Genomic DNA, 19,596 nt, shown 5'->3' on the forward strand with positions numbered 1-19,596 from the left:
ATCGATTTTCGTCAGCTCGAGTCACGAACATCCGTTTGACGGCAGGTGAAGGTTAATTAACGACCCATCGTCAAAGCCATCTACCCCGCCGGTTTGTCAGCGTAGATAACACCCGGACTTGCCATGCACCCTGATGAAGAGAATAAAACAACGTTAATAAAATAAACAAACCAACGATCAACCGGTGGTAAATGGCTCGTGGCGAACGGCTGGTACAATCGTTAGGCGTTTTGATTTTTATTAGCCTACCTAAAGTGGTCGCAATCAATCCCGATAAATGTTGTCGATTCCTAGAACGCTTTAAAACAAGCCCACAATACGGAAAGGCACAGAAAATTAAAGGCTAGACAAAGTAGAATAACTTTTTTCAACGACAGAGAGTTTGTTTAATGGAAAAATAGTAAGTCAGCAAATGGAACACGCAGAAATCGTAAAACCGACACTATGAACCGTCGTAAAAGCGCTTATCGAACGAATACACTCTGAGAAGTTAGGGAAGAATTGTTCATTAAAGGACATCATTTTAATTTGAAATTTTCTCGACACCTTGTCGTTCAATAAAAATCGTTTCAATATTCATTGCTGTGCGTTACAGCTGACGAAGAATCGGTTGTAAAAATCGTATTCCAGCAAGCATCTACATGCTGTTTCAAGTTTTCATAAAAAAGACTTGCCCACATGCCACGCATACCAAGCTTTCCTCAAAATTGACCGTCAGTTGAGCAACATGTAGCTACATAATTTGATTTTATTTAGCATGAGCTTGCAATATTCTGAACACACAGCAACAGCCAGCCACCACGGCTACAACACTCCGACCCGAGTTGTGTCAAGCCGCTCAGGGCCGCCACTCGCTTACCCTTACCTTTCCCGGGAAGTCTCTAATCCCCCCAAAGGACGTTCCGCCTTCTACTTGGAGAGCTCACGGCAACAGCCGACCGACTGACTCACGAGAGAAAGACTCGTCTGCGCCAGGAAGATCGCGATCCACCAACTAAGTGTGTACTGTAAAAAATTCGAACCAACAAATAAAAGATACACAAAAACAACCTCACGGTACGCAACGCCGAACTATCTCCCGATCACATACCCGTGGTTACACGGGCTTACAACGGTGGAAAAACCTTTTAATGGATTAACCTGCGACCGTGGCGGTGTTTCCCTTAATGGCCCAGTCGGCTGGTTATATTTAGAGCACGTCGGATCTTTAACTAGAGAAGCGCACTCTGGCTCGCGCGCGACCGGAGGCGGAGAAATCCAAAGATGATGGTCATTTTCTCCTCAACAACAACAAGCATGCATGAGCATGGGTACCGGAGAGCGGGGAAAATACGCACCACGGAGAATTTCATAAGGCAACAAAAAAAACGGTGCACTTATTTGTTTTAATGTGTTTATTAAGAAAAGCCTTTAATTTTACCTATCTCCGTTTCAGTCAATCTCTCTCTCTCTTTCTTTCTCTCTCTCTCTCTCTCTAGTCTCTCTCTTTATCTTTGTTTATCTCTCTCTATCTCTCTTTCTTTCTCTCTCGCCTGTATACGATCCTATTCGATCGGTTACGCAGCTTAAGTGAAGGTGCGATCATCGAAACATGATCGTCTTACAACGAAAACCCCGAACAAAACGGGCGCTTTGGCTTGCAGTGACGTTTGTTTATGCCGCTGAATCATGCGCGGAACGACAAGCCAAACGATTTTCGGCGGCAAACGGGTGTGTGTGTGTGTGTGTGTGTGATTCACCATGGTTGCCGCCGCCAAACGCACATGTGGTCCCGATCAAGCCATGAAATCGTGAAACAGAAGCCCGGTGCGCCTGGTAGCTGGAACGCTAAATTGAATTATGACAGTTTGATTGTGTTTGGCCGCGGTACGAGCCACCAATCGTCGCCAGTTGAAAGAAGGGCCTGGACGTGCCGGACGCAGACGAAAGAGAAAGGACAAAGAGGCAGGCCGACCGAACTGCGATCGTTCGGCAAAATATCGAAACCTGGCCAACTGGCAGATGGATGGATGGATGGATGGTTGGAATTTTAAGTGGCGCTATAGTGACCGGCTGGACTGGATTAGTGCTGGGAGGGGCTGAGGTTCCTCTGTGGGGGTTCGCTGCCACCGTCGCCGCCGTTGAACAAGGATCTTAATGCAATCGGGCATGCTAGAAAGGAGCCTTTCCCCCTGTCCGAAAACCGGGAGCGCACAGGGCGACTGCGACAGTTGAGGGGTCACCGGTCGACACAAATGTGGTAATTAGCTTCAATTAAGACATCACAGCCACGAGATGACAGATTAATTTTTGCAGATTAATGTGCCCGGCGGCCCGGCTGCCGTGACCACGGACCACGGAAAGTAGCAATTAATTGCATACTCTAGCAATTGAAAGCTCTCGTTTTGGAGGCGCTTTGATATGCTTTTGTTGTGCGCGTCTACAACTTTTCCTGTGACTGCAGGAGCATTCTGTGACACTTTCTTCCGCACCAGCCGTCTAGCGATCTCATTATGCTGCATCAGACGGGGCCTGATTGAATTAGCGTCTGTCGATGATCGAGGATAGAGCAGTGACGATGAGGAGAAAGTGCTCCCCTTCATTGCCAGGAATGTCTGGAAGTCCTGCTTCCAGGGCCTGCCTGTATGGGTGTCCAAGTGTCACGACGCTCACGACGCCGTGCGTGACGATGATTTTTTGGTGATTAAAATACATTTACAGGATACCATTTTTCGTTGGACTTCCCACCCCCATCGAGAGGGGTTGGAATTGGCATTGGAGTGGTTTGATTTTTCGTAGTCATAAAGGGAGCTTGGTCTGCAAAGTTGCTTTACGATGTAGACAATCGTCTAGTGAGGCAACGGTAAAAGCTATAAAAATCGTTTCAAATCTTTAAGCCTCTAATAAAGCGATTGTGCGACTTGTGGCTGACTAGGACTAGTAACCCCACCAAAAAGCTCCCCAAGAATTCAGACGGAAGCCTGCAGTCCCTCCAAAAGTTAATGTGCTGCCGCGCTAGAGCTCCATAGACGAGGCGTATCATGATATCGATTATTTTATGAGCTCACCTCCACCATCAACACGACCCTTGACTATTTCCCCCAGCGAAGTCTAATGTAGCAGCTTTTTTGCTCATAAAAAATACAACGCCCCACCGTTAGCTGATAGATATATCGTTTTGGCGTAACAACAACAACAAAATGCACACGCACACCACAGCACCGCAGTAGAATGGTGAGATATCAATCAATCACGATCCCGAGTGAAGTGTCCTACTGCTTGGAACGGTTAACCTGTTGCGGGTGACACGTTAAGACGTTTGCCTTGCTCGCTGGCCGCTGGTGTGCGTACGCCATTTGCATGTCGTCGAATTTGGTTGATTTGTTTTATCATTTTGATTGTCCATTGGTTTCGGCCAGAAACCTTTCGGGACAGAAGCCATAAAACATTTACCACCTCCCAGGAATCATTAAATTGACTCCAATCCACTCACAAACAAATCGGCTGACTCTGTGTCTCTTGCGGTGCTACCAAAGCTGGACATAGGGGAGCTTCCCAGCTTTCATGCTCTAGCCCAGGATGCCTCTTTTCCGCTACGCCACGTAACATGATCTCCTGAAGACAATCGCTGGCGACACAACACACACACACACACTCAGACACACTCACTCAGGTCAGCTGAGCAGTGGGTAGTTTAATGTGTGTCTGGTAGCGGGAAGTAAATCAAATATTTAAATTAAAATTCACCATCTACCATCCGCTGGGAATGTTTGCGGGAGAGCATCAGCTTAACGGCCCAATCGATGTCGACCCGCCGCTGACGGTGATCCGCTCGATGGTTGCTGATCGTGATTGAAACGCGATCGTGATATTTATTGCGCATCAAACCCAATCAATTGGTAGTAGAAATTCGGTGGGCAAAGTGTTGTCTGGAGGGGATTTTTTTCCTATACTTTCGCTGGTCAAACACACGGTGATTGATTCGTGTGCTTGGCAGTAAAACAACATTTGGTCATGTGAAAAACGGTTCTCGGAAGTGGTTCAAACTGAAACGAGGATTAATTTTCATTGCTATAAACCATTGCCAATACAACCAAAGCTAGTTGGAAAGTAGTGATTTGTTGTTTTTTCCTTCATCACTAGAATCGTTTCAAAAGTTTTAGGCTTTTTTAGTTCATACAATCTATTCCAGCTAACGTCATCACCAAAACGCTAGGTCTCGCTGATGTGACCTCTTCAGATAAAGCATCTTTTAATTACAACCAACACGGGGAAGAAAAACGTCTTGCAAGCGATTGAGAGTAAAGGGTGGGTGACCGTAAGGAAAGGGAATGTTTTCAACTGTTTGTCTCTCACATCAACCACGGTCAGTTGGCAATTTCAAACTCTAGCACACAGTGCACGTACTTAAAAACAAACCACCCATCATTCCCATGAGACAAGAAGCGAGCATGGAATCGGTGGACGCTTGGTTGGATGAATTGCATTCAGGCACGGAACCGCGCGTCGTCTTCATTTTCGACATGCAACCAAAACGAAACTGCGCGCAAAACGCTGTGTGCGCACACACACCACACCACACCAAAAACAAAAAACTTCAATGTCTCGTCAAGCGGCGAACCTTTTCCCCGCTCTGTTCCCGCATGCAAACGCTGGCGCGCTGCATTAACCTTCGATTACGTAGGGCTCGAAGGGGTGGGCCATGATGTCGGGTGTACAGGGAGTAGGTCGGCCTGTCATCAGAGCCCAGCACAGACCGCGCATGGGCTCACTCATTCGACGGTATGGGCCAAAATTTCAATGATAAAGTAATTACCATCGTATCTTGTGAAGCGCCATTCATGTTTCCTTCAATTTTTGGACATCCACATGACACACCATTTGGGAGCTTCTCTCTTTTTATTTTGGCGTGCGATAATTACATTTCTGCGGCGCGTTCAAGCGTCTCGTTGTTCTTTGATGGAAATCTCAATTGCAGTGTGGCCGTGTGGTGGTGGTGGTTCCTGCGCCATCCACAGACGTCAGTGGCCCGGGCCCGTTCAGCAAAACCACCGGCGTACTGCATTAACACTCAGTGCACGGGTACCGCCCGCTAGCACCGGCGTAGTAATTATTGTTAATTACTTTTTTATGTAATTGAAATTGAAGTAACAGCCACGCTACGGCACTGCGAGTCTGAGGGAGCCCAGCCAGTGAGGTTCAACACTACTTGGTAAACAATGTATGGTTTAGGAACAAAACTTTTCTACTTCAATTCATGGCTGCTCTCGCTTGGAAACACAAACTTTGAAAGAAAAACCTAATATTGTTAACAACACTCACCGTGTGGTCCGTAGCTTGTTGGGTAGTAGCGTCGATGGGAGCCATTTTCTAGCGGGTAGAATGGGTTCATCTCGGACGGATCGACCGCGGCCGTCTGATGGCCCAGGGCGGCCGATGTACCCGGTGATCCACCGAGCCGCTGGTTATCGTACCAGCTGCGTGCCTCGGCTGCCGACGTCATATCCATGATGGCTGGTTAGCGCTGTTTTAGCTTCTTATTCTACGCACAATCTGACCTTATATAACCACCCAAACACTCTAACACTAGTACACAGCTCACTCTCACTGAAACCGTTTCGAAACTGTAGGCCCTCGAGGTCCTTTTATTCCGTTTGCAGTTGTCTTCACACGCATACACACACTCACAATCAGTTGGCAACAGCTTCGTCGTGCTGGGACATTTTCATCCCTCGCTGTGCTGCGCGGCGATATTACCAGTTTCTCGTCCACAGCGAACCGTTGCCGTCTATTCGCTCCTCATTTCGGTACCAGCACGGCCCAAGCATGTCTTGCTGCGATCCACTGGTACAACCGACGACATACACACACACTCACGACACAAAATGGTGGATATCGCAGGGCAAGTACGAGCGAAACTCGCTGGGGAGCGAAAATCCGATTCGTCGATTCGTCGACGCTCCGCCGCCGCCGCCACCGATCGGATGGTGGTCACGACGTGCAGTACTACCCGCGGAGCGATACTCTTATTTATCACGCTGCTCTCCTTTGTTCATTCGTCATCTGTGCGAGGGCAACGGTGAACGATGAATATCATTCCGCTTTGCTTGCGATGCAATGCGAGCGCGGGCGCGCGCGTACAAGTTCGCGTGCTGTTGTTGGGTTGGCTTCGCTTTTCTTCCTTCGCTCGCACTGCAATGCACTGATCCGTCTTGTCCCCTGGGGCGGTGGTGTGGGGATGGTGCCACCGCGAGCTGCTGATGATTTGGGGTTGTAATTTATACACACAAAATTGTGTTGCTCATTCAGTGAAACAAATTGTTTCCTCTTGTTCTGTCTCCCAGTGCCGGCAATTCGGTCCGAATGTTCAACCGTGTGAGCTAGGCGCCTGCCTTTGATACACACACATGCGCGGGCGCGTACGATCTGCAACGGGAGGAAAGAAGGGAAATGAGATGTGAAACACTATCGTGTAAGCACAAACACACGAAATATCATTAGACTAGCAATCAGTCGCTTAAATAAGGTGGAAAATTGTAGGCTCCTTTTCATTTTGTTCTTTCTGCCACAGGCTAACACAAACAAAGCCGGGAGAAAACCATTGGCAAACCGAAAATCTCCGACCAACTAGAACACTTCCTGTAACACAGTAACCTATTAATCCTTCCCTGCAGAAAATCACGTGACCAAATTCGAACTCCACTTCTGTCCCCCAATCGCACAACGCAAACAAAACTCTGTAAGGGCGAAAAACACATTTTGCGCTCAGTCCAGCCCGACCACGCTTGGGCAGGCCCGTAACCCTCTTATCTCATTGTACGGGTACGGAATCGTTATCATTGCTTCAACTGCTTCCAAGAACAATTCTTCGCGGACGGGAAAAACGACTGATAAACGACTCTTCCCCAGTGTCTCCAGGCGTTCTCGCTGCCCCTTGTTGGCTATTTGGCCAGTGATAGGGGGTTTGTTATTGGCGAGGCGCCTTTTCGGCAGTCACTAGTCAAACGGATGCTATCAGCATGTAATACACGGTACCGATAACTTGCGATTGCTATCCCGCGACCCGCGACCGTTTGCCAGCGACATCGTCAGTCATCGGTAAGCGTTTATTCGCGTAATTTGTGACATTGAAATGATGTCCACGTCTACTCAGCAAGCCAAAATGTCCCGCCGTCGCCGTGTGTACTGCGCTAATGGACCGCTCAAGGACCCGATGTAACACAGCAACGGCGTCCATTTTCTTGCCCATCAAATTGCGGTGTGAAGTGATTTGACGGTTTGCTGTTTTTCCAGCACAACAAAACTACAATCAAACCACAGAAACGATCGTTGGCTTAGCAAACTGACAGTCGAAAATCAATGAAAACTGTTTGCGCCGGCTGTTTGAAGTACACCATATCCATGAAAAATTGTCGCCCCCTTTAGGATTCGGAGCCATACATAGCTATATAGCCAGCATAAAATGGCGCATTCGGTGAAAAACAAAACTAACAGTCGATCCGCACAGCATGCGTATAAACCTATTCGCCAATCGATCGACGCCACTGAAGTAATCAAGCGAAACGGATCAAGGGGCCGAAACGGCATCCTTCGTATGAACGCTTAACAATCCCCTTCACCGGCCTAACAGCTACAATTGTTACAAAGCGACCGCCGAAGAGATCCTGTTTTTTTTTTGCTTAAATACCCTGCTTTTCCATATCACGCCCCTTCGTTCTAACATTTTTTCTCTTCTATTTGCTTTACAATTCCTTAGCGATATTCATTCTTTTATTGCACCACAAAAGCGTTGGGCTTAACCGCTGTGCGCAACAATGAAGCTGTTTAGAACGTTGCGCAAAGTAAGTGTGCTTGCGCCGGTAATCGATATCTCGGGTTTCGAATCATCGTTTCCCGGGGATAGCGTATCCCTATCCCAAGGTTAACTAGGTGGACAGTTAGGGCCCTTACCACGGAGGAGTGTTGAGAGGAAAACAGCAAAACGGGAAAGGTTACATTTCGTGCTTAGGAAAAGGTGCTGCTGCGAGAGCGGTATCGAGTTGAAGGATATCATATTACTGTCACCGTATCTGGTCCGTTCGAAGGGAAATGAGTGGCACGGTAGGAAGCTATTCAATGTGAAACAATGTAACAATAACAACGTAAGCTGCAAATCTGTGCGATTTGAACCTTATGCACTGTGTAATTTTAATAGTATGAACTACGTTACGCAAAGTGAAATATATCACTTAAAAACTGAAAAGTTTTGAATATAAAAAAAATTGAAACACAATCAGAAGTGAAAATAATTTCTATACTTTCGTAGCACTTTATTTGCTCCATCGTTTTCCAACCTCTTCCAAAAAGGCCATCGACCGTACGGTTCCTCCGGCACGTAATCGATGAAATAGGAATTCGTTACCGATTGAATAATTCAATTTTAAGCCAACACCACACACACGCACACACAAAAAGACACCGGGTAGCGTCCACCATGTTTGCGTGCCAACGACATTCTAATCAACCGTTTGCACCCTTCCCACCAACAATCATTCCCCGCAAAAGACACCAAGCGCCAAAAACACTAGAGAAACATGGCACCTCGGACGAAATGGCAACAGCGCCAACATCACTGTCAATTTTGGAGGTGTCACTTGGGTCTTGATTTTTCGCATCACGCACCCCGGCCTTTCGGTGGCCAGATTGTGACGGGTGTAATTAAATCAAGCTCCTAACGAACCGCCAAAGCACCGCCAAAGGTGGATTGTACACTCTTCGCTGCACGCTGTTTTGTCGTTCGAGAAGAAGAATTACTCTTAGACCAAACAGGCTGTTCATTAAGCTACCGCAAGCACTGATTAAGTTGCTGAGCTGCTTTCCTTGGCAGGAAATGTACGGCTATACTGGCTAGATGCGCTGCGCTGATCATTCCTCACCATGTGTACCCTTGTACTGGTAAGTTCCGTGCTCATCAACTATCTAGCGGAAGTCTAAAGCAACTGGCACCAAACTTACAGCTCCAAATTTCTTACTTCCTAACCATAAAACAGTAAACTACCGGACTCGAACTGCAACACCACCGTGCTGCTGGGTGTCCGTTGAAAGTACTGGGCGTGTGACAACAACATCATAATAAAAATATGTTTCATGTCCGCCATTTTGTGAGCGCTCAGGTCCTGTTCCGTCGCGAGCATCCCAGCCCACCCTTCCAGAGTCCGTATCACTTTTTACGACGACAATTGGTACTGTAATTTTATAGTGCCCTTCTTCTTTTACGACGGCCTCCGGTTTTCCTCGGACAGGCCCATTTCAATGCTGCACGTGGAATCGGAACGACCCTGCGCTGGCTCCCGCACTGGATAACCATTTCAACCGACTCATTAATGGGGGGAGCAAGTGGGCAAAAAATAAAACAGTAGTAAGTGAAATAATAACATTTATAGTACTAAACCACCACCCTGCTCTCCACCACTAGTTGGCAATCTTGATGGCGGGAACCTCGTAAAGAATGAAAACAAGAATTAAGCAGACTAAAAAGGCATGCACACACATTCCCTAGAATCTAATAAAAAGGAACGTCGTTGAAGCTCAACAATAAAATCTCTGCCAGCTGTGGACGGTCGGGAGGAATGCGTTCGAAGAAAGTCGAGGAGGAAGCGAGCGTCCGCTCCTTGGGTGTAAAGGGTGGCAAGGGTTCACTTTCGGTAGTGAACCTCGGTGTCAGGCCTAATAGGACCCCCATTTATGCATGTTATATGTGGCCATCAAAATCATGACGGTGTCGTAAAAGAAATGAAACGCACAGCCATTGCTAGAAATCAGCAAATGTGTGAGTTCACGAACCAGTGGCTCTAATAAAAAAAAAAAAAAAAAAAACTATGCCAACACGTCCAAACGCACGTCAAGGGAAGCGTGCGCTACTTGCGTTCATTCATCAGCTTGTAGTTAAAGCTCTTACAGTGGATAGGGTACAGTAAAGTGCAGAACGCAATCAAAACGCGGAATAATCATGCCAACCGATTACCAACGACACTTACAGCCAAGTGTCGAAGGAAAGGCGTGCGATACTGTTGTGGCTTCAAAACGAATTGAAATCGAAAGGAAGCATCTCAATGGCGTGCTCTCAAGCAATGATCTACGTTTTTTAATTGATTAGCACGCGGTGATAGACTGTTCGCCGGGCACAACGTGGCGATAAAGGCGACACGGCGAAAGATAAATCACAGCCTTCCAGCATTCCGATCCGGTCATACCGAGCATACCGATATATGGGCAGTCGACTGATCGCAATTAGTCGACCTGTTTTCCAGTCGCTCCAGCCAGCAGCATGGTTTTTTTATGTTTTACATCAAACGCTTCTTTTTATAACGTTTATTGCTCTCTGTCTTGGCCAGTGTTGCTGTGCCAGTCCATTTAATCATTTGGTTTCGTTCGTTACTGTCGTTAATTCACATTACCCGATTGTACGAGACTGGGGGAGCATTTGCTTTTTTTACGAGAGCGAAGAAACCAACTGATCGTTAAACGTAGCTACAAATGAGTAACAACTACAACTAGAGCCAGGGCAAACCGTATGGTTAACATGGGTGAATCCGGGAGACGGTGAAGACTCTCACCGGGATGCCTTCACCATTCGGACAAACGATGGAAACCCGTCTTGTAATAATGCCTGTACAGTTCCGAGCGGTGTTGATGATAGGAGAAGGTGGTGAATTTCCCACCCATAGTGGTCACTCCACTTCCGAACCGTTGTCTTACTCCATTTTCCTGTGGTTTTCATATCTTGACTTCCACCGTTAATAGATGGTGCAATGATGTCTTATATTTTTATTGTTTTGGTTTTTGTTTTTGCTTCCGGAAGAGTGCATTTATTGAGTGCAATTTGAATTTACCGTATCAGGATGCTTGAAAAGCTTCACAGCACACAGTTCGCAATGTAGAATGCAATATGGCCGCTTCAACCGTGCATTAAGATCTTGTCAAACAGCGTTTGCGAAAGGACAATGGTACGTTCTCTCTAATTAAAACTGAACAGCAGTGCTAGGCAAGCACAACTAATTGTTGCTGTTACTTTTGATCGTCGTTTTAATGGAATAAACAAGCGGAATATGCGAATACGCAAGCAGCTAAGTTTTATTGCACTTTAATTGGAATGTATCGCAATGAATGGTTGCACTCGCGAGAAGAAGAAAAATAGCGCCCATAAAATCACCTCGTTTTGGCATATTGTTCAGGACAATTTATAATTTATAAAAACTCTCCATTCAAATAATCAACACTTCCCACGCACGATTTGCATATAGATTCCATTTCTTCTAATCTAAACTACCCGTTAGATGGAGAGCTAGATAGCTCCCCGGAATCCACACAGTTTGTCACAAATCATCACTACCGTGATGTACGATCCCCATTTTCCCGGTTCCCGTGCCGCGCGATTGCGATTGATGAAAATGGTCTGTTTATGAAATCAAACGATACCAAACAAAACGTACAAATGAGTGTAAAACGGGCGGAGGCATTAACATAATGCTTCGCTTTAAAGTGTACCGCACCAAACACTCACACACAGCAGATAAAAAGTGGGAACCTTAAGACGCCTGCAACAGCCCACAGCCAGCGAATGCAAATGGAGCTGATTTCGAGCTTCCTTTCTCCTGCTTGGCGAACCGAGCTCATCCTAACGCGATTGGCGCAGGCGTACTCAATGACCGGGTTGCTTTTTTTGTCTTGCCCTTTATTTTTGGGTAAGATATTCCCATGCTGAACGGCTGAAGTGCTAAACCGAGTGGAAAATCCGAAAGAAAACCGCACCACCAGTATCGTGTGTAAAAGCTCACGCTTTTAGTTATATTTCCCACTCGATATCTTGCTCTCCTACCCACATCAAGCGAGCGGCAGATAGAAGGTGGAAAAATTTAAATCAACCCCATTTTGCGTACGAGTGGAAACATCCCAAAACTCACTTGACCGAATCGTGCGCACAAATCACGAGCCGCTCGCACACAGTGACAACTTATTTGCGCGCAGCCTGGTCCTAAGACGTAGCCGATGGTTTCTGAAATTGAGGGGCTGTAGGAGGTGCTTTTGTCGCGAATGCCCGTTACAATCATTGCCAAGACACCTCAGGTGAGGACGAGAAGGAAAGAGAAAGGCGGCAGGTGGTAGCAGTGGTTTAAGCTCAAACCTTTCCCCCCTCCCCTTCCCACAGCCAGCGAAAATGAGGTGAGGCTCCATAAAATGCCGCGCCCGTCTTAATCGCCGGCTGACAGCTCGAGAAAGGTTCGGGATTTATGCCTGGCCACTCTGTGTGGGTTTTGTTGTGAGAGGGTGGCAGTGTTTTTTTAGGTTGAGCTGCGTTTCCACTGCTCCAAATGTCTAGAAGGTTATGTTTCGGACGCTTGTTCTTTTTTTGTGTGTTGTGTGTGATTCCCTCTCCTAAGAGTAAAGCTTTGTCTTGGAAAGCAACTGTGCTCGGGGATTGTAGGAGGGCGAGTTGATAACCAACAACTTACAGGAAGCTTTTTCCAACGCGATGGCGACAGCACTGGCGTTGTTTCCTTTCGGCCGGTTCACCGCCCGTGCCATCCTGTGTGAAAAGTGGCGATCGTTACGGTGGACGATTTTTGAGGTGACGATTGCTGAAGACGACTGTGAGCCAGCTCAGCGAAGCGACACAGCACCATTTCTACAGACAGCGTCAGAACCGATGGTGTGGTGTCTCTTGCGCGGTGCGCCTCAAAGCGGTCCAAAAAGGTGTGGGGTGACTCAAAATTAGAGCAAACGCGAAAGTGCAGCGAAACGGTAGATTAATTTAAATAATTGCAATGGGAGTGGAAATTTATCTGCCATTGTGATTGTTGATTGGTGTATAATTTTCAAACGGCCGCAGCAAGACTTTTACCTCCCATCGGAGGAAGAAGCGCTCAGATGAAATAAATCAAACACCGTTTTGAGAAAGCGTTCGATCATCGCACTAATTATGTTCTGTTAGTTAGGTGAAAAATTGCAATGCGGTACAATGTGGCACCGCCACGGGCCAAGCGGCATTTCGAACCACAAGATAGCGGTGTCCATTTGGCCTCGAGAAGCTCCGCTGCCTACCAAATCCTGATGCCCGAAACAGTCCGAACCCGTCTAATAATAAATCTCAATCACTTATCACATCAGTCAGGCCCATTGTCTGTCGATCGGGTTTACCGTCGTTCCCTATCTTTCACACGATCGCCCCGCCGAACCCGCCGAACTGATGCACGCACGCGACCCAAACCACCAACCACCCGGGCAGGACCACCGGCTGCGTTTGGGGTGCGAAAAACACCACTTCTCTACTCCACTTCACCCGATTTTGTGCCCGATTCTCCTGCCAGACTCCATTCCACTTAGCGGTCATTCCATCGATCATGCGATCGATTTGCTTGACCCACCACTCGCACGGTTGGCTGTAACGGCCAACAGCAATCCCGGAACAGAGTGTCAAGGTAAAAAACACTCACCAAACTCGACATGGCCAGTACTAGCCAACAGACAGATATACAATGTTCGATTCCAGCACGGGTTTCGATATGATTCTACTGTTTGCCCCCCCTTTCCGACATAATTGCGCACCCGCCGTCGTTTGGGGTCGGCTCCAATTTATGGTGATAAATTGTTTTTATCCCTCGCGCTCGCACTTACACACGCACACATACACACATTCACCATCTCAGCGGGGCTAAAAATATGGCAGTTCAATATTTCAACATCTCAAATCAACTCCGGGCCAACCTGATTAGACAACTGGCTGAAAGGAGCAACGGTGGCAACACACCTCTTTCCTGATGTTCCTGCCCAGACTTGGAGTGCTCAAAATTCAAAGAAAATGTACACCCACCGTGCACCGATGTACCCGCTAAAGGTAAGAAAGAGTAACACACACAGGGGGAAAAAACAATCAATAACTTTCTTCCTGCGTACACGAACAACGATCGAACGATCCTACCGGGGCTGAGATTGGAAGTATTTGAGTAATTAATTAATACACACACAAGCTGGAAAGCTCTTACGAGGCCCAGTGGGTGATCGGTGGTGGCCAGAATTTCTTGGAACGCTAGGGCAAGAGACCCCCAAAGAAGAGTCACAGATCTCCCAGCCCTATTAGGACGATGATAAATGAGTAACCATGCACACCGTGTAGCTTACTCGCGCTCTTCTTACTCGCGAGTCTTCCTGATCGGATCGTCGTAGTGTGATCATTTGGTTTGCTTGCGGGTGTTTGCCACCGATAATAGGCACAAACACCGGAGGGAGAGGGCTTCCCTGCAAACTGGTGAAGCGTCAAAATATTAAATAGAAATTATTGCGGAAGGATCCACGGGTCAAAGTAGAGATTGTTTCCTTCGAGAGCCTAGACAACTAGTTGCTTTGTTTTGGTGGTTTGTTGCGTTGACTTCAAAACTGTAAGTCTATTTTGTATGCTACGGGAGTCCGTAACACGAAACAATCAACTGTGGACGATGTATCCTGTACCGATTTCTTCATTGCATCCACAAAACACCAAAAACGGTACCGATACTATTGTTCCAAATGTGTTGAGTTGCGGCTGTAATGTGAGGTCGCTGGTGCTGCGGTACTCCCGGGTGTCATGGAATCATTTTTCTTGCCACCGAAAAGCTCACCACCCCGCAGATCGTGGAAGAAGGAGAGGGGTGTGAGAGGTTGCTTTACAACAACCCGTCCCAAGACCTTTTCTTGTTTGTGTGCACGAATGTCCAACGTTCAATACGATCGATCAGGATGCGTTGCTTGTGGTACGGTGGTCAATTGTGGAAGTGTTTCGGTGGTGTTTTGATTTATTGATTTATTTCTTCTTTTGCTTCCCTTCATGCCCAACACTCACCAGTGGGTTTAATGTTTTGTTTGTGCTCAAGTGCTTATTCCTCTTCTCAAGCGAATGAAGCCAGTCAGCGAGTGCGAATGCAGAAGAAAAATGGCTTTTCGAACGTTTGTCTTGCGCTTTCGTTCGATATGAACGACACACCGACGGTGTTTGGACGTTACGGACCCGGAGTTGCTGGTGCAGGGTGGAGTTCCCAAAAGACCGTTCGCAGCAAACAAATCACGCTCAATTAAGAAAATTAATTAAAGTTTAATTTCTTAACCTCCCAGCAAATGATGCACAGCAACAAGGAAAATGCAAGTGCCTGTGGAAAATGGTTCAGCTCGGAGGTAAGTTATTGCAAAACTAATGTGGGAATGGGAATGATTGCCGGCAACGTTGTAAGAAAGGAATGGCTAATATTCCTTTTTTTTTTTTTGGAGAATTAGTCGTTGACCAACATTTCAATATTTTGACCATCTTAATTAGCAGCAATTTGTATTGGAATGCTTCAGGTGCTGCATGGAATCATTCTCCATTTCGTGTTTGTACTGTTTCGAAGCGTACGAATAAACAAATTTCATTTCCGTACCCGAACCCAAACCGGCTCCACTCGTGTATCGGGAGTGCCTAATTTAAATCCATTTATTTGATTACAAAACCACCTCACCCAGAGAAGAAGAGGTCGATCGATAACTTTACCCTGTGGTGTTGTGCATCACACTGTTCCACCTTTTTTTTTATTCGATGATAGAATCGATCGATACCGCCACAGCTATCGTCCACCGGTCCACTGCGCTCATCAACGTGACGCGGCCATGTCTCGTCAACAACCGAAAGCATTGTGTTTTGCGGCACGGAAAAGCCTGCCGCACCGTTTGACAACCAGTCCAGAACATGGACGGTTAGAGAACGGGTCGAAGGTGTAATGTAAATGTGGTGTGCAAAGCTTCCTCGCTCTCCAGCCCTATCAATCTGTATCAACTTTTATCACAGAAAATAAAGTCTACCAAAAGGAAGAAAACGTTTGAAAACTAAGACCCCACCAGACCCCTGCCATCGATGCCGACAGTCAAACTACATGTTCGGAATGGCACGGGAAAAGCCTAACACCCGTATCGCTTTTTTGGGGCGCTCGGGACGCACCTGATACATACCGCGATAGACTGGACTATTCTGATAACGGAAGTGTGATACAAGACAAAAATCGACCAACTTGTCAATCCCGGTGCCGGTGCTCTCACCGATACTTGATCGATAAATGTACTCTTTTATAGGTTGCTTCTTTTCCCTCTTTCGATTCCTACTCCCTTGCTGGCACCGGTACAGAGGAAAGAAGCACCACTTCGCAGTACTTTCTGACCGCTCCGGGACCATTTCGTAAGGTTTCGTTGGTCCGTTCTGCCGTAAGTTTTATTTCCCGATGCTCCACTCTGGCCAAGGTACCGTTTGATGGCGTTTGATTTGATTAGATAAGAGGTGCAGCGACACTGGAGGTTGTCGGTCAGCAAGGCGTGTGAACTGTATGCTCATCGATCGCTTGTTCCGATCACGCATCGAAGCTAAAGTAAACGAACGCGGGGATGATTTGAGTTGTGAGATTACTTTTTTACACCCCATTTCAGGGGTTGTCTTCATCACCGACTCGAATCTGTGTACGATTTGATCAAACAAACATGTGTCCGGTATGCAAATCACATCAATTCTTGTGATCTGATCACCGTTGGACTGTTCACCGAGTGGCAATACACTTGCTTATCGTCGTAGAATTAGTTTGATAGGGTTTCAATGAGCGTTTGCATGACGATAAGAATGAGTGATGTGATTAGAAGCAAGGAAAGGCGGGAAAGGTAAGCAAAAAAAAGCCAACCAAATATGAAGCATGTAAATACACCCAAACACTCAAACGGTGGGGCAGCGATCTGGCTCCCTGAAATGACGTGCAACGACGACAGTCCCCCGCTCCCCGACTGGTTTGCTCGTTCAATTATGAATTGTTATCAAAAGCACTCAAGTGTCAAAATTTTAAAATTTATTACCAATTTACGACACCGATAACAAGTCTGTGATAGTCGATGGCTCCGCAAGAAATGCAACTGGAGATACTATTCCCCCTGCCTTACATGGAGCCGAAAAAAATAGAAACACACTCTTGGCAACACCTCCCCTCTGTCCTGGTCTGTATTCTGTATCTTGATGCCTTTTTCACCCCCATCCCTAGCGACTCCAACCTGCTCGGTCTGTAGGCTCGTGCTCGGGCTCGATTGGTTTTAATTGTTTTATTACAGTCCTCTCAAAATATTGAACCACTTCCTCCCCGTAGGACGATTGAATTCTTTTACACCACTCCTAAGTATGAGAGGCGCAAGGTAAGAACTAGAAGTAAAAAGCCTCCAGAAAACTACTCACTCTAAATCACTTCCGCGAAATCAGTTGCGCTCCGCTTCACGCAAACAGCCGACGCAATATATCGATGCAATTGCCCGCACACAGTATTTTGTTCACGTTTTGTTTACCACTGCTCTTTGTTATTGGGGTAGTTGGTGTAGTGGAAATTGGTAAAACACTTTTTCAAAAATGGTATACGATACCCACTTGGTATTATCCTTTAATTCACGAACACTCTTGGGGGCACAATGACACATACAAACTCTCACACACGCACGCACTTGTGGTGAACAAATCCGGTCTGATGGTGTGCTGAACGGTGGCTAGATCTGGCCTCGCCCGTCCACTAGAACAATTCCAGCAATTTACACGCAGTGATAATTATTTAATTCCACAATGACACATGCAGATAGTGTGTACGAACAAAAGGCGCAATTCATATCAGCTGCATCAGCCTCAGCAGCTCAGACTCTGGGAAAATACGATATTTCGATCACGTTGTCACTGGTGGTTGCCCTGCATTCAACGGTCACTGAGGTTCACACTGTATGCAGCGAGAGTTGAGCAATCAATCAACAGGAAGATTCCCTGCGCCTGTCACACACGCATACACACACGCACACGCACGCACTGCTGCTTGCTACTTGCCCGCCCCAAACCATACACTTGCCAAGTTTCCCAAAAAAAAAATCACCCGTCAATATAAAACAGTATTCTTTACGTTTCACTCCAATCCTGCCCTAGTCCCGCTTTTCCACTAAGAATTTATGCACGGCCTGGGCACGTTCAATTCGCTTCGACTAGCAGCTTCATACAGCTTCTGTTGATTCTGTTTATCGTGCACGAACTTTTCCGCTACAAGCGAAGCTCACACACACGCACTGTTCAGACGGGGCGGGGGACTGAAGCTTTTCCACGCGTGTGGCTGGATGAAAATTAGGCTTGCTGTAAGCACTGCAATCGCGCTGATCCAATCGGGCTCGCTACTAATCCTATCCAAATAAAAACGAGTGGGGATCACACAGCAGACACGATTTTCCGCGCACAGTGAATCGTGAAACACGCGCGCGCATCCACGCCAGCCAACGGTTTTCGAAGAACTGCTTGAAAAGAAAGAACAGATGAAGGGCGCGATGGTTCAAATTCACGGCAACGCTATACGGTTGCGCATGGTGGTCTCGCTCTGACAGACGCCGATGGCGGCATCCATCCTGCTCTGGCATGCGTTCGTTTCGGGAGGTGTGGCCTAAGTGTTGGAAGAGGCGTGACAAACGGCTCGATAATTTGCGTGTGGGAGACTGAGTAAGGGAAACGCTTCGATTATGATGCTTGCTCACTCTCGCTTGTGGCGAAATCTCGTTTTTCGCTGCAGTTCAGATTCTCTCGCTCTCATTAGCTTCGTTATCATCCTCTCGCATCGCTGGCGAGTGAGATAGCGCATCGTCGTTTTGTATGGCAAAATAAGGCAGCAAGAGAGCTAGTGCAAGGAAAATGCAATTGTTTAGTGTTGCGTCTCTACCTTTTGCGCTCAGAGTCTCCCTTCGCATTGCTGCTCATGCTGTGGTGTGCCCTTTTAAAGAGATGAGCCGGGACGTAGAGCACGCGAATGAAATTTAGATTTCCCAGCATTCGTTTCCTCCCGGCTTGTTTTTGACACTTTTGGCACTGAACAGGCCAAGAACAGCACAAAGTTTTAGGATTGCTCGCGGAAAAAGCCATTATGGTGATGGTGGTAGTGTCCTGTGACATTGCATTTCACCAGCACCTTCATAAGAGCTCGGTTTTGTGCGATCCACTTTGTAACAAACCAAAGTTGGAGGCAAAACTAAAGATGTCATTTGAATAAAAAATAAAATAAAATAAAAACTTTACACATCAACTACTGTGGCAGACGTTTTTTGTTGAGTAGCACCAATATTCATTTAGTTGCGTTTTGTTTAACATTTTTCTAGGGTTTTTACCTGTGCTCGCTCCTTCTTAAATCATCAAAGCACCTGGTTTTTTACTCGGGCGTGTAACAAATCTACTCCCACGAACCGAGTACAACCAAGCTGCCCCAGTCCTTTAAAGCTGTCAATCAACGGCCATTCAACTAACCGCCATTTCCCGCCATTGTAACGGGAAAGTCCGAAAATTGTTCGAACGCACCCAGCAAACCTAAACTTTATGAAATTGGTTTCCCCCGGTTTCGGAAAGAAAAAGAAGTTTTAGTTAATGTACAACCATTAAATAGTGGTTCGAGAGGGGAAACAAATCCTACAGTCCCTCCTCCTGCTTCTGCTGACCCTCGAGTCGTTTGCTCGGTGGCCGGGAGGAAGGGTCGGACAATTTTGGCATCGTATTTGGACGGTTGAGATTTCATCGCTCGATTGTCACTCGAAACGCAGACAGGCCGA

General features: G+C 46.8%; 1 protein-coding gene across 2 annotated transcripts in view; it reads right to left on the reverse strand.

Moving 5' to 3' along the window:
* Window positions 1-18,289, reverse strand: part of LOC121587820 (GATA-binding factor C) — a 97,352-nt gene extending 79,063 nt beyond the window's left edge. For both annotated transcript variants that reach the window (XM_041904999.1, XM_041904998.1), the window contains exons 1-2: window positions 17,222-18,289; window positions 5,302-6,405 (exon numbers count right to left, since the gene is read on the reverse strand). In XM_041904999.1, the coding sequence (XP_041760933.1) occupies window positions 5,302-5,488 (187 nt within the window). In that variant the 5' untranslated portion in view covers window positions 5,489-6,405; window positions 17,222-18,289. The remainder of the gene's footprint in view (window positions 1-5,301; window positions 6,406-17,221) is intronic.
* Between the last annotated feature and the right edge of the window lie 1,307 nt (window positions 18,290-19,596).

The sequence above is a fragment of the Anopheles merus genome, chromosome 2R (assembly GCF_017562075.2).
Source record: "Anopheles merus strain MAF chromosome 2R, AmerM5.1, whole genome shotgun sequence".
Lineage (NCBI taxonomy): Eukaryota > Metazoa > Arthropoda > Insecta > Diptera > Culicidae > Anopheles > Anopheles merus.